Source organism: Pygocentrus nattereri, chromosome 3 (assembly GCF_015220715.1).
Source record: "Pygocentrus nattereri isolate fPygNat1 chromosome 3, fPygNat1.pri, whole genome shotgun sequence".
Lineage (NCBI taxonomy): Eukaryota > Metazoa > Chordata > Actinopteri > Characiformes > Serrasalmidae > Pygocentrus > Pygocentrus nattereri.
In genome coordinates, this window is record NC_051213.1 from 20095403 (window position 1) to 20111919 (window position 16517).

The 16517-nt window shown below is 39.8% G+C and overlaps 1 protein-coding gene across 1 annotated transcript in view; it reads left to right on the plus strand.

Annotated features, from left to right (window-relative positions):
• dpyda.1 (dihydropyrimidine dehydrogenase a, tandem duplicate 1) overlaps window positions 1–16517 on the plus strand; it is a 166847-nt gene that overhangs the window by 47534 nt on the left and 102796 nt on the right. The window contains exons 5-9 of the mRNA XM_017700381.2: window positions 225–386; window positions 7707–7903; window positions 8514–8595; window positions 10311–10398; window positions 15387–15494. Of these exons, the coding sequence (XP_017555870.2) occupies window positions 225–386; window positions 7707–7903; window positions 8514–8595; window positions 10311–10398; window positions 15387–15494 (637 nt within the window). The remainder of the gene's footprint in view (window positions 1–224; window positions 387–7706; window positions 7904–8513; window positions 8596–10310; window positions 10399–15386; window positions 15495–16517) is intronic.

The following is a 16517-nucleotide window of genomic DNA, read 5'->3' on the forward strand; positions in this document are numbered from 1 at the left end:
TGCTCCATTCTATTCATGCAAGTTTGATGGTCATTGAATGCATTTCATATATGTCACTGCTGTTTCTCACCCTCGCCCCGTTAGCAAGAGGCAGAAGAAATGTATTTATGTATGAAATGATGTAACATTATCTGTGATTTCAGGCCTTAGTTTGCATTAGTAACTTTCTCACAAGCTCTTTTATGTGTGTTTGCTCTGTCTAAGTGTCATTTTGTTCTTTGTAGAACTACTATGGGGCGGCGAGGGCAATCCTGTCAGACAATCCGCTGGGTTTGACGTGTGGGATGGTGTGTCCCACCTCAGATCTTTGTGTGGGCGGTTGTAACCTCTTTGCCTCTGAGGAAGGACCCATCAACATTGGGGGGCTGCAGCAGTTCGCCACTGAGGTACGTCCTGTTGGAAAAGTTGTGAACAACAAAGCACTCAGCTAACAAAAGCAAGTTTCTGTTTACGCTTTTGTTCATTGTGCATATCATTTCATAAGACATTGATGAATTTGCATGTTTCATTTTAATTCTCTGTCTCTCTGGAGCTATCCATGTTAGAGGTCAGAACTAGCTCTGTTTACTAGGTGGATTGACATAAAAAAAACAATGTTTCTGAGTACCTTAGGGTTGGTACCCCTGAACACAAGTGAGCAAGAACATTTCTTTAAAGTGTGCAGATGCTGTACTTCTGCTTTTGTGCTTTTAGTAGTGGAGTTCCTGTAAAAGCACAGCGTGTGTTTTTACGGCCAACCCCTTCACTAGCTCAGTGGTGGAGCAGTAATTTCTCCCTTTAGCTCACATAAGCCATGATGGAAAGACAGCATGTTCTACCCATCGCTTTATTAATGGGACCTCTCAGCCCTTTGTTGTGGCTGCAGTAGAGGCTTGGGTGCATGGCGTCTGTCATTCTCTGCCATAACAGTCGTAATTCTCTCTCTGCCTTATCCCAGCAGCCAAGCTCTTCTTCCACGATAAGCGACAGATTCCCCATTAGAATCCCGGCTGAAACGAGGGGCCTGAGGAAAGCGACTCGCGCCACACGTCAAAGTCAACACAGATTACTTTGTTAAATTGCAGGGTTTAAGAAGCTAAAGCAAGCAGGGCAATCTTTCATGTCTAAAACAGAGCATGTAATGTCAGATGATCTCCATTTCATGTTCAGAAGGAAGGACTAAAAAGGAGGATGGTGGTGGTGGGGGCAGGGGGGGGGCGGGGGTTGGCTTTGCTTTAAAGCGGCTCAGCTGAGATGGTTCGGTTTGCAGTTAATAGATTTCCACAGAGATTTTTTCAGCTCCTCTGGATGTTCCTCACGTGGCATGACTGTTATCGGCGATGGCAGCTTTTTATGTAAAGCTTGGGCTTTTTTGAACTGCTGTATGTAGAACTTGTTTGATCATCTGGTGCCTTGTTTTCTCCCATGGAATAATGATTGGAATACAGGTATCTTAGTCCATGGTGCAGCTCTGAGATAATCAGAGTATCTCTTCTCGTCATTGTCATAGCGAGCTTTATTTAGTTCCATGGTAACTGCTAATTAAATGAAAATGTCAGAGATAGTGTGTGGGCCTGAATTGCTGTCTTTGACCCATGGCCCTGTGGGGTTGCTGCTAAGGATGCTTTTCCTGCTCCTAACGAAGGCTCTATTCTCTATAGCATGAAGTGGAGTAGCAGACTGAAAAGACTGCAGTGATACTGCTGGTCATTTTTCAAGAGACAAACAATATCCTATGATGACTTGGATACAGAAGTTTTGAAATTGAGAATGATAATTAACATGATTGTGTAACATTACAATATGAAATCTAGGGTGAATTAGCTTACTTGTTGAAGATTTTTGCAACACTAAGTTGTAAGGTTTCTATACCTTATTTATTCTGCTCTTCCACAGTTTCTTTATGACTATGTTGTGTAACTGCAACGTTGCAGCGTGTTAGCCTCGTTCCCCATTCGGACAAGTTAACAAGAGTTCAGGGAAACACAGTTAAGCAGCCAAAAAAGCAAAGAATTCAAACACATTAGATAATGCAGCCATGCAAGACAGCCTTTTAAAGTACCAGTGGTTGTACTGAATGTATAAGAGCAAGTGTTGCTGCCAGATTGTGTATTATAATGTAAAAGTAAAAGAACATAACAGGCTGAATTCTCTATCTGTAGAGCTGTAGCGTAGCACAGACCTAAACTATTTGTTTGCAGTTCTGTCAGGTTTTTATATGAACTAGTGATGCAACGAACTGATGCACTGCATTGGTATCAGCACATATACTTAATTAAACTGATCAGTTATCAGTCAGATGCCACCCAGTCCAATGTAATTTTTTTTTAGTTTGTTTTAAACTGAAGACTTGAAATTACCTCTCTCTCTCCCACCGTCACTCAGCATGATGTCAGTCAACCAGGGTGTCAGCTGTCAGAAATGGCAGTTAGCATTCTCCTCCAAGCATGTTGAGCCGTCCAATGATGTCGCATTAGCAGTTAGAAAAGCATCATTGACACTTGGAAGTAACACATACTAGCTTTCACTCTCCCAGCCTGGTTGCATCATGTGATTGATAGACATGGATAGTAGGTAGAGCTAAATATGACTAAATTGGGTAAAATGTTAAAAAAAACTGAATGAATAATTAAATAAAGAATATTATGTGTGAAGGTTAATTGCATTGCTATGACTAAACTTTGTTATCTACTTATCAAAATGTTGTAACAAGATTAAACATTGTGTCAATCATGGGTGCTAAACACCTGTACTTGTGTATGTAAGTACCAACTACGGGCAGGCATTGAGTTGTTCGATCCCCCAAACCAATGCCCTTTCAGTTCTAGTGCAAAACTTGAGAAAGACTGCAGTAGTGAACCTGTATAGAACATTCTGGAAATGGCTGCTATAGTGAAACTGTGAACAGAAATTCTTTTCTCATCACACGGACTTGCCAGGTTTGCGTTTTTTCTTGGCAAATACTTTGAAACTTATATAAATTACACAGTTGCAGAGCATGTTTTTGTTTGGGCTACTTTATAAATGGACTATGGCCACAGAAAAAGATTTTAAAATGAAAACATATCGTCATAAAATTGTAAATTGATCCAGATGTTGAATTGTAGGCAACCTAAAGACACACAGGCTTGTACAGTGAGAGAAGCGGCAGAACAATGTGGTTCATTAAGTGGCTGAAAATTGTGATTTGGATGCAATTTGAGTCAGTTTAAGCTTCTGGTGGATTTAAGTAAACTTTCAGCAGTCAGTTCTGTTTCACTATTTAGGGCGCAATCGAAGCAGTTGTGTGGCTACAGCTCTAACTAATTGTAGCAGCAAGAAGGAAATCTTTTATTTAAATGGATACAGTCACAGTCAAATCAGTCACCCTACTTAAAAATATTAATCTTAAAAGGGCAGTAATGTTTGTTAATTTCAGTTACTCCCCATAGTGTTTAACCCACATTTTTGCTTCTGGCTTTTGTATTTTGTTGACTGTTTTTGTGAAATAACCATTGTATACATTGTGAATACACTAATATGAAGAATGTAAGCTGAAACACTAAGAAGCAGCTTGGCACAACCAGCTTCAATGCCCATTTTTGAGTGGTTGCTAAGAAACATAAGCTTAGACTAGTGGAAACACTAGTGCTGCAGATATTAACTTAAAATACATGCCTCACTTTTTCAGTTTTGTGTTTGTTTGCTCACCTCTATGACAGCACCATGAGTAAAACACAAAAAAACAAGAAACAAAGCATCTGAACTGGATCAGGCTTGACATAGTCAATACCATATCCATTAAAATGTGCTTAAGCTGATATGCCAAAATATAAAACATGCCATCTAATATTCAGTTACTCTTGAAAGCCTTTATTAATGTGCTCAAGTGTGTTAGATTAGTGGACCAAAGTATCAAGGGAGACCAAACTTGGACAGCCCTGGTGTATATGTTGTTACTTTGCTACAAAAAAACTGGCACCTGTGACGAGAGGCTGTGGTTATATCTAGCCCCCGCTATGTAGCTTCACACTACTAACTATTCGGCACTATTTCAGAAGCTTAAAAACAAGCGCTGTGGCATGTACAGTTTCACTACTTTGTAAAGAATAAAAGGCGCAATTACAAAAGCAGCCACTCTCTTCTGCCACCCACCTGTGCTGTGACTTATTAGACATCTCTGTCTAGGTGGCAGCTCCTCTCTCCTTAAATGTGAGAGGTCAGCCTGGTTATCGAGCCGATAATTAGATAACCCCAGGTAGAGGGGCTATCACTGCCCAGCTCTATTCAGCTGCTACTCCTGTAGCCTAGCTGCAATCACAGATAAAGTCAATGCCTCGTTTCAATTATGGGCGATACACAGAATTTCTGTCTGGAGGTGGCTAAGCGCATTAACATTTTCCCAGGCATCCTTGCGTACTCTCTCACCCTTATTCTGAAAGGTGAGCCATGTGCATGGCAGCATGGATGTCAGTCTGCTATAAAGAATCTCAGAAAATGTACAGTGGAAGGCTCTTGACAAAGTCTCCTGCTGCTCTTTAACATCAGATTGGCTTCCTTGAGTGAGTGCACAAATGTAATATCACAAATTTTTGACTTTTTATGAAAATGTGAGTTAGTGGAAAGGTTATTTATATATAACACACAATATATTACAATTTGAGAATTTACCTGATATATATATATATATATATATATATATATATATATATATATATATATATATATATATATATATTTTTTTTTTTTTTTTTTTTTTTTTTTTTTACTTGATTTTTATTTTTTTTTTACAGTGTTTTGACCTACACCATTTCCATTCAGCCCTAATCTAGGCCCACTGATCAACGTAAATGAAGAGAACATGTGAAGATTAGAAATGTCACAGAGCTGAATTCAGTGGAAGGGAGTAGATCTCCAGGTGTAGATCTTGAGACCTCCCTAAACCACAGTAACAACTAACTATGCCCATAAGGGAAAAACTGTAGCTGAAAATGAAAACGTGTGTGTTTTTCTTTCCAAATGTATTTGACTGCATATTAAAAGAAAAATATGTAGAGCTGAGTAAGTCATTGCTACCCAGCAGTGGATGCACTTGGAGCCCCTTGGCCTATTCCACATGGCTTGTCAGGTGCAGTTTGCAGTCCATTGTTTCAATTAGACGATGAGGAGAATTAGAAAACTGAGATTGTGTTTTGAATTGATGCATTGTTTGTTTCATAGCAGCAGCAATAATAGGAAGGGCCTCTAAACCCCTCTCAGGGATTATTAGAAATGCATTGTCATGCAGCAATTTGGGCTTCACAGTTCATGAGATTCATGAATAACTAAATTAATATCACCTATAATGTTGCCTGCTCAGGCATAATATTGTATTAACAATGCAGACCTCTATGTATGGATCTTGATAATCTTATTAAGAAGACAAAGCGCTAGTCTTCTCATTTTACGACTGTTAATGGATATAGCGCTACAGGCTTCTCATTAAGGCCTGTTTGGATAACTTGCCTTATTCTTTATGTATCTCCCCAGCTATCTTCATTTGATGTCTTCATATGGTTGCTCATGGAATAAACGAATTTTGCCTGTTATGTTTTTGCTGTTTTCTGCTCATAGCCAGACAGCAGCAGAGTGAAATGTATGAATATCATGCTGACTCTAAGTAGTTTTCTTTGGAAGCCAAATCACCAGTCGCAGGCAAATGCTGATTTCTCTGTTGTTTCCCATACTGCCTGAATCATGCTGCTTCATGACTCCAGCTCATGTTTCCATGCATACATTTTCAAGTAGAAATATAGAGTCATTGTTATATGTCATAGTAATAGTAGTAAAGGATAATAGTCAAGAATGACCTTAACTTTGTGTCTTTGTGCTGTGGCGGCACAATATGTCTTTAATCTGTATTGTGGCATTGTGATATTGACAGTATTGACAGAAAGCTACAATATGCAAATAAGTCATCTAACAAATCACTGAAATACATGATTTTTAGTGGAACAAAACATAATTTATCCAGGGAAAACTGCAACATACACACAGGCCTTGTGTACAGGACCACTCAGTACAAGTCAGAAATTCCTACAATTGCATGTTGAGAACCGTTGTTCTTAAACTGTTGGACTATTTATTCACGCAGTTGTTCACGAAGTGGTGAACCTCGCCACATCCTTGCTTGTGAACGACTGAGCCTTTCAGGGATGCTCCCTTTATACCCAATCATGACACTCACCTGTTTCCAATTAACCTGCTCACCTGCGGAATGTTCTAAACAGGTGCTTTTTGAGCATTCCTCAACTTCCCCAGTGTATTGTTGCCCCTGTCCCAGCTTCTTTGGAATGTGTTGCAGGCATCAAATTCAAAATGAGTGAATATTTGCAAAAAACAATAAAATGTATCCATTTTAACATTAAATATCTTGTCTTTGTAGTGTATTCAATTGGATATAGGTTGAAAAGGATTTGCAAATCATCGTATTCTGTTTTTATTCATGTTTTACACAGCGTCCCAAATTCATTGGAATTGGGGTTGTATACAAGACATATATTTAACTGAAAATTGTGCAGATGCCGTATGTCTAATCAATCTAATCAAATATATTGTTAATAAATAATTAGAAAACATACATAATAAATAATATAAAAATTTTCAGTGTGTTCACTTGGGAGTCTTGCTTTCAGATTTTCCAAAAAAAATTGCAATGATATGATATAATGATATTTTTTACACCTCCAAAGTTCAATCTTAGATATTGGTTGCATTTTCTGTTTATCAGAATCCAGATGATCCCAATTACAGATTTATACTCATCAGTCTAGCTATACACTCTTTAATACCCCATAGAGGAAAGATTGACAGAAACAGAAATAGGATGGACAGAAACACCTGTGGATTTTTTCAGATCTGAAGAGAGAGTGGGGCTTGATTTTCTCCTCTCTCAAATATCATGCTGTTTATCTGATGTTGACAGATTTGGTAGTCAACCAGGTCTTGCAAGGTTGTTATTTTTTTATATTTTTTAATAATACCAGTTTTAGAAACTTCTCTTTTCTCACTTATTTTTCAAACTTTCCCCTTCCTTACACAAGTAGCTTTTTGTGTATATCTATATCATCTAGTCTTAATGCATATCATCTAGTCTTAAGTCCACTTAATGCATGAGAAAGAAGTTAGTAGGACAGCTAAATTGTGTTTGGGTAGTTTCTTGTGTGAAAGTTGGTATTTCTTTGGATTGAATATAATGTCAGCAACACTTTCGGGGGCAACTTTTGTTGGAAGAATGCTGAGATTGGAATGATGGAAGAGTTGAAACGGCAGTAGGAAGCACAAAGTGGATCAATTATCCACTAATTGATTCATTAAGTCAAATATATGTGAGTTAAACATATGTCTTCTGCTCTTTTTCCTCACAGAAAAAATAATAACTGGTCATTTAACGGCTGTTTTGACTGGAAGTTAAATTAAAGGGTGGTCTTTGTCTTGTCCACAGTACTGTACACTGCGCATAGTGCCAGTATGCATGAGAGCATAGTACAATACTAACTACATTACAATCAATACACAACTTGGCTCAAGGCACAACAATAATATTTTATGCAATAAAAATACACAAAACATGGCAGTGTAAAACAGACAGTAAAGCATAAAAGGATATGAATTGGGCAATGAGTGCAGTCCTGAGAATATTACCCATGCAGATGGGATGTAAACTGTAGCAACGGCGTAGCATAGCTTTTTTTGTGTTTGTTTTGCAGGTATTCAGTAGGATGGGCATTCCTCAGGTGAGGAACCCTGAGCTCCCTCCTCCAGAGCAGATGCCTGAGAGTTACCATTCTAAGATTGCTCTGATTGGCTGTGGTCCTGCCAGCATCAGCTGTGCCTCTTTCCTGGCCCGCCTCGGCTATGACAACATCACTATTTTCGAGAAGCAGAAGTATGTCGGTGGACTGAGGTGGGCACCGATCTCGACTTTTTTCCCTTTTTTGGTTAAAATTCTGAACTGTGTTTTGTACTCTGCATTCACATCCTGTTACTAAAGTGCTTCGTTGATCAGACTAGCCATGATCAATATGAAGAACGTTGCATAAGGTCAGAAAAATTAATGAATGGTCTCTGTAATTGGGAATATTCATCTCTCAAATGCCGAGATGGAACGAGGTTATCAATTACCTACACCGGTTCTCCCACCACCGACTGACTTCAGCTCGCCTGTCGATGGCTGTTGAGGGTGGGAGCCCTATGCATGTCCACCTCAGCTCTGCAGGTCCAGCAGCTGTTGGGAATGGCAATGAGGAGCTGAAGTTTGAGGGCAGAAAACCCTCCAACACATCAAATGGAATAACAGAGGAAAATGTCCCGTCTGAGGAGGGGATTTCTGTTTCGTGTGCTCTTGCTCTCTCTCTCTCCTTCTCTTTCTCTTCCCCCTGTCTCTCTTGCTAAGGTTTTTTTCATTTTCTACCATGAACGTTTCTCTTCTTCTGGAGCCTTTCTTTTGCTTTTTCTTTTCCTCTTTTTCCTCCTTTTCCTCTCTCATTTTTTCCTTTTGTTTTTTTTCCCCACAGCTCTTCAGAGATCCCTCAGTTCCGCCTACCCTACGAAGTGGTGCAGTTTGAGCTGGACTTGATGAAAGACATGGGAGTGAAGGTAATGAGCGGCACCTCACCTCTCACACATAATCTGCTTATCTGTCTGTGTCTCTCCCTCTCATAGTCACATACTGTATATCTGTCTCTTCCTCTCATATATACATATACTCACTCTCACACTCTAACTTGCTCTTCTTTCTCTATCTCCCTTTCTTTTTTTTTTAATTTTCTCTAATTCTCCCCTCCTCTCTTTTCTCCCTCTCTGATCCCCCCCCCCCGCCTCTCTCTCCTGCCCACATCAGAGGCTACGGAAGGTGACAGGTCTCAGTGAGGATCAGCAGCCCAAATGTCAGCTGCATTAATAAAGAACAATTAAAAGCTGCATTAGGGAGGCAGGCAGCAGTGTGCATTGGTCTGGGCTGTGGGCGCTTGTCTGTCTGTTGCTTGAATGCCACTGCGGTGAGAAAGGGCAATCGATAGTCCTCTTCCTTCTGCACACCTGCTCGGCATTCGTTTTTGCACAGGAAACGCATTTTCTCAAAGTTGCTTGAGGGGTGGTGAACCAGGTTGGGGGGAAGCAGACAGATAACACATTTACATTTTTTCTGTCCCTGTAAAAAGCAAAAGGAGAGAGGGAACAGATCTTCTTCTACAGATTTCATGCTCATCCCCTGTTAGTTTTGTCTAGTTTATGAGGAGCTAGACAAAAGAAACACTTTCAGCAACCAGATACTTCAGTATATGCTCCAGTAAATTCCTAGTACCTTCATTATTAGGGGAGTAAAAGTTCATGAGAGCATCGTGATGCATCTTTGTGATAGTGGCGATTACAGATTTCGGAACGTTAGAATTGTTTAATCAGTTATAATAGTATTTAATATAGTATAGTATGCCTGCACAAGATTCTTTGACTATTTTGGGTTGTACATTTCCCCTTTTATTTATGTGTTTATTGTGTGTATTACACCACAGGGTAAATAGTTCCTTCAGTCACATTTGTGCATTTTATAATATATAATGAGATACCTATAAACTATAATATTATATAATACATATAGTAGAATAATACATATAATAAAATCAGAATTGCTCAAGACAGCTGGGATAGGCTACAGCATCCCCAGCAACCCAGAAAGAGGTGAAAATCATGGTGACATTTATGGATATGGATTTAATTGTGTCCTAAAGAATTGTAATATAGTGTAGTTGTGGTGGGATTTGAGACAGATCTAGTGATGCCCTGAAATGAAAATCTTTGTACAAATCAGAAATTCAAGACACTCTTGGTCAAAAACTGCTAAAGGCTAGCAATAAATGAGAACAGTTTACTTACAATAAGTTTAATAAAATAAATACAGTCCATAGGCATTGTAATCCAGTGTCCATGACAACAGTAAATGTCAAGGCAATTAATTCCATTATTGTTTGTATATTTTGCCTCTGGACACTGTTTCAAAATCTATGGCTACAGATGGCAAGGGAGAAGTTTTTGAGCCATTGTAGCCCTTCTTAATGCTTAGAAAGTACAGTGATTACAAACTCTATTCATATCGCTGGTATTTCCACAATGCTCCCATGTATTTCTGCCGTAATCGTACCATTTTTTTTGACTGAAAATTTTGTTGGTCAAATTTTTGTTGCGTTTCTAAATTGAACCTTCCTCAAGAGTCATAACCAAATTGAATTCTTGTAAAGTCAGAGATTTACATTCCTTTATATTACCTATTTCTCTGCTGTCTCACTGTTTGTGTTCTGACTGTTTTTCTCCATTAGGTCATGTGTGAGAAAAGACTGGGCCAAGATGGGATGACCCTGCTGTCACTGAAAGAGGAGGGATACAAAGCGGTTTTCATTGGAATTGGTCAGTTCATCATATTTTTGTACCTCTTTCTTGTCTGCTTCTGCCTGTTCAAGTACATGTGCACACACACACATGTACACACATGCACACACAGCCCCACCAAGTCAGACTAAGTGAGAGCGCTGAAAGTAGTTTTGCAGGCCAGGCGGCCCATTCCTGTGATAATGGCTGCTGATGATTTGCTCCACAATGGCCCCCCCTCAGCACTCAGGTCTACCAGGAACCCCATTCGCTTCTCATTTTCTTCCCTGACCTGCCACTGTGTCCTACCAGACTAACCTAACAGCGCACACTGGGGCTGCCCACTGCTTCTCAGTGGTGGACGCCTTGGTCTCCTGTCAGGTCCCTCTCCCCTGCTTTCCCCCCACTGAGCTATTCACCGCTCTCACTTGTTGACCTGAATGCTCCTAGGCATCACACCTTATCAGCAGAGCCCAGTGATAACATCCTCCCCTGCACTGTCTATAGGCATCACGCAAGCACAAGAAAAGCCAAGGATCGCAGTGTTCGCTCTCTCTTTCGCTGTCTCTCTATTTCTGTTTCTCAATTTATATTGACTGTCGGAACAGAACTTTACATAATACATGGCCTCTGCCTTTCTTAATCAATTACTGCTTATCATATTGGCTCTGCCAATAAAGTGCAATTTTTTATATATGTAGATGTACTGCCTCTCGGTCAGCACTAGCATGCTCACTTGCTGCAGCTAACCGTTTTTCTTTTATTTTGCTCTCTCAATTGGCTGTATTTGTCTCATTACCATGCACATCCTTAGATATAAACATTGACACTTTTGCTTTTATCCACTGGAATGAGTCACTGAGGTCCTTCTTCTGAGATTGTGATGCATTTCAAATGATAGCATGCACATCTGAAAATGCCCTTGTCCCATATAGGAGGCCAGCTTAATTTAGCTTTCTATAGTGAAAAAAGAAACTCAGCTGTTATATATTGATCTCAGAAATTCAAACATTACCTGAAGCAGGCTCTTTGTTTTTGTTTTTGTACTGAACTGATAAGCGGAAAAAAAATGTGTATAATTCATTGTGTCGAAACGCTCCAAGACTTTGATACTGGCGTCCTAATTACGGTGAGTCGTTTATGTGAACTATTTTTAGATTTCTTTTTACAAAAGGATGTAAAGGAATTTCAGGTCCCAGAGAAAATGAAAGTGCACAGTGTTTGCAATTAATTTCTGTGATTTCACACTAGTCCTTTACGGGCTTTTTAAATGTCATCCTCAGACATGATTGACATGCAAATTTCTTCCTGGCAGTAGGCTAAATGGGAGGTGGGTTGAGGGAGGCCGATAAGGCCATTGTTTCTGGGCTATAGGCTTAAGAAGCTGACTCAGAGGTTCAATTGCTTTAAAGACAGAGTTAACCCTTTAGCCACTGTGCTGCACTGTAGACCCATAATGGACTTCTATTTGTGTGCAGTCCTACTCACTAGTCTTTCAGAGAGAAATTCCTGGCTGAACTTGCTTCACGTGAAAAGAAGCATATACATTTGCTAAAGTGAGGAGTTAAGATTTGCCTAAAGCATCTTAAAAGGAGCAAGTTATGAGAAGCCACAATGTTAATGATTTATGATTTATCAATGTTAATCTTTGTGTGTGGAGGAAAAACAGTATAGCACCAAGAAGAGGAACAGATCAATACACAAAGGCACATGAGAAACAGGATTATATTGAATCCATCAAAGTTTCAGATGTGCAGATATGTTGTACTTGCACTTGGTGATTCTAAAAGCTGGACAATCAATAGTGGCTCGATGCCTTCTACCATAATTACTACTTTGCAATTAGTTGGTGCGACGTTTTATAATACACATTATATTACACACAGCGCTGTACAGTTTTGCCTAAAAAATCTGTCCTGAAAAAGCAGAAACCCAGTGACATTGATTAAATCCCATGCAAAGAAAAAAAAGCCATGTTCTCAACATTTTCTTTCTGGGAATGTCCCATTTTTACCAAAGACAAGGTTAATGAATATGCCAGAAAGAGAGCATTTATTGCCTGTGAGATCTTTATTTATGTTAAATCTTAATGCACTTAGTGTGACTCTGCATTATTTAACACCATGGCCTTGGTCTCTTGTTCATCTTTGTGCAATTCATAAGGGTGAGAGAGGTCAGGGACTGCTCAGTGGATGAAGGAGGAGGAGGTGGAAGAGAGGAGCTGGCTCCCCCCTCCCCCTCCACGGCTGCTGCCTCCCTCTCACTGATGCTCACTGATAACGCATGATTAACGAGGGAGGACCTGCTTGCTAGTGAAGCATCCCCAACAGATGATTTATTATTTTTGATTTTTCATAAAGAAAGAGGCCAGGACGCATGCTTGCTGCAGCGTGGCTTCGTGCAGGAGTCAGAATGGCATGCAGGATGGGACAAATGGAGACGCATTACGTTCAGAAAGAGCTGTCACAGACTAGCAGTCTTTTTTGTTTAAATCCGCTTTGTCAAGTTGTCCCGCTAAGGTTTCCTCTGTTTTTTCCCCCAAGACTTTTTTTTGATACTCGACAAGGAATGCTAATGGATAGCAGTGTGCAGTATCCTACCTGTCAGCACAGACTGAAATGACTGGAAAGGGTAATGTGCCATAACTTCTTGAATCTTCCTCACTAGCATAAACAGAGTGTGCTCAGAGGAAGTCAGCCATGGGGAAGTTGCAGGTGCTTTTGTTTGTTCGTGTTATTCATGCACCGCTGGTCATTTTTGTGCATGAGAACATGTTTGGCGCATCTACCTCCTCTTTTTAATAAATCTTAGGAACTGTGCTATCGACCATGTCCAACTACACAGTGTTTAAAGTGAGAATTTTTCGCATCCTCAAGGACACTTCTACATAAGCATGTTCTTTTTAAGATCCTATTAATGCGACACACACACACACACACAATAAGATGCCCTGTAATTTGAAACTCTCCTTTGCTTGGAAGAATGTTCAAAATCTGGCAGATGTTTAGATGTCTTTAATCTAAGGTACAGCGATTGCTTTAGCTAATTAACTGTAGTGTGCTGGGCAGCTCTAAATTAAGAAAAATGCAGGATTTAATTGGTCCATCGTAATAGCCACACAGTGAATGTTCATCATTTACTTATCAATATTGCTTAGCTGCTAAAATGTCAGGAATGCCATGTCTCCAGCGTCATGGTCACTGTGTCCATTTATTTTAGAAGCCCTGAGTTTAATTTATTTTAGAAGGCTTGAGTTTAAAGCATGCCCATAATCCAGTTTACAGATCATTGCCATTAGCTTGCTACCCATTTCCATATTTACTGAGCTCTTGTCTGTGCAGTATGCAGTTCACATTCCACAGCCTGGCTCCGTTTATACAGCAGTAAAACCACATATGCTGTTTGTGTGTATGGACCATGCTAGACATATACATTCTCTCTCAGACATTTAATATGGCTGTTGTCCAGTATACATCAGCTTTAACAGGGTTGGCAGGCTGATTATGCGCTTGATAAGTGATGCTCCTTCAGAACAGAGACGCAGACTTGGCTTGGTGCAACTAACTTTGAAACACTTGCTAATTACGGCGTTATTGATGATGGCAAAGGTGTGATTTTGTCTCGATGAATTGTGGCTACCTAATTATTGTATGAGTTAATGACTAGTTTCATTAATAATGAGTGTAACTTTCTTAATCACGGGGTGCTCTTTCATCTTGCAAAATGCATGCTATCCATGTTCTCCAAGCCAAAAAGAGTGGCTAAATTAAGAATATGATCCCTAACAAGGTGAATGGGCGGGAGGATTCGTCAGGATAGCATGCCAGGTGCTCCCATGATGTGTGCAAATTGGGCAAAAAGTGGCTGAGTGGAGAATTATAGAGACAATAAACTCCATTAAAGCATGTTGTAATGCAGAACTTTGGCAGGGCAGTTTCTGAAATCAAATTAACACTGAAGCGTATGCAGTGAAAGCTAATTCATTTTGACAGGAGTGACTTTGCTCTTCCCTCTCTCGATCACTTAAACACTCAATACATGCTTTCTGTCCTGATCAAATTGGATCATATGAAGTTCTCGTGTTTCTGCTCTCTCCAAATTTCTGATTCCTTGCAAAAGACCTATAATCACATTTGAAATGAATTTATATCAAGTAGTAAATCTGTAATTTGCTGCTGTTAAACTCCTCAAGAAAGAAATCTTCCACCCAGCCCCCTGAGCTTGAATCTGAGCCTTGCTAACATCTCTTTCTTTTTCCTTTCAATGGAAGTGATAATGACAGGTTATGGCAAATCAGAAGCTTTGTTAGACATTCCTAAAGCTTATATTTAAATATTGCTCCCTCCTAAACCACGAGGATAATGACAAGGTAGTGTGATGAGGTTAATGGCAGTATACAGAGCTAGAACAGATCGCGAGCAGCAGCCAGGCCCAGGGATATCTGATACTGTCTCTCAGAGAGTGATGGAGTGAGGCAGCATCTTCTCTCTGAAAGTGGAGGAGTGCATTTATGGATGCCCATGAATGTAGGGAAACAGGAGCATGGGGGGATGTGTTAGGGCAAGTTATATTTAAAGGAAGGGTGTAAAGAGAGAAAATGAATAGTGTTCTCATGATGGGAGTTGAAAATTAGGAGTGCATGTTCTGTTGATGAAGCTTTGCCTGGGCATGAGGTTTACACACTATGTAGAACATACTGCTTAGTTCTGCAGATTTGCAATCTAGTGGTCATTGAAGACAGCTATTATCCCATTGAATTATCCGGGAGCCTTCAGTGAGTCCAGGCATCCATTTCTTACGTCTAGAACTTGTAGCTCAATACATTGCATTGTTTCCTATGTAGTTATTGAATAATAAGGCTTAAGCCAGGGAATTTAAGAAGTTACATTTTTATGAGTACAGTGAGAGGAAGCATGTCAAGCAGTGTGAATGTTTGCAAAGAAATATTTTTTAATTACATCTTATATTCATTATGTAGTGTAAAAAAGCAATGCAAAGTGATGATCCTTTCTCACTATTTTCTACAGGTCTACCTCAAGCTAACAGGCACAGAATCTTTGAAGGCCTCTCTATGGAGCAAGGATTTTATACTTCCAAGGATTTTCTCCCACTAGTTGCCAAGGCCAGCAAACCAGGTAAAGACCCATAGAAATTAGTTTGCTGAAAACTTTTACCTATTGACTCCAAAACGCCGCTTTCCAAAGCACATTACATAAGGGCCTTTCTGTATCCGCAAGGCTGTCTTTTTACCCTTGACATCTTTGGAAGCATCTCTTTAGATTCTGTAGCGTGAGAGAATGCCTGGATCAGTGAAAACGCACCTACTGTAAAACATCTATGAAAAACTCTGAGATACTGAGTAAAACTATGCCAGCTATGAACCTCCATAAAAGACTATTGAAGCGTTCTGAAAATGAATGATTATGTCATGGCCGTGTAGGACTACTTGGTGGAGAAAAATAAAAAACACACTCTTTTCAATGGCTCTGCTGCTCACAAGTATGTGTATTTTTTTCTCAAAAAGGCATTACCTTGCACCCATGCTATCACTATGTGACATAACGGGAAGATGTATTTGAAGCCCCATACATTTATAGAGGTGCAGTATGAATATGCAGCTTTTAACACTGAATGAATAAAACCCATATGTGTGAGTAGTACAACTGCATGGAAATGCATAATCGGTATTTAATACACTATATACTGTATTTGCCCACGCTTGTGATCCAAATGAGAGAAGGATGTATTTGTGTGTGTGCATGAATAGGAAAGTTGGTGAGTAACAGGGTCTGTGCTTTGTGGAAGGAGGCTTTTATGCGTCTTTGTGTGACATATCTAGAAAGGCCTGAGCAGATCACACTCTGATAGATTCAGTGGTGTACATTATCATGTGTCGAAATCAGCCACGTTCAATAGAATCGGTAGTCATCCCTATTAAAGATAAAGGGAAAAAAGGTGAATGGTGGTGTTGAAGGAAAGGTAGGAGGGTGCAGGCTATGAAATTACCGATACGAGGAGATTTCCTGAAAAAAAAAAAAAAAGGTTTTGAGGGGTGTGGGGTGGGGAAGGTGGGGGTTATGTGCCTCTCATCGGAGCAGAATAATTTGATAGTGACATGCTGTGTCTGCAGACTCCAAGATGCAATTTTACACCGCTTT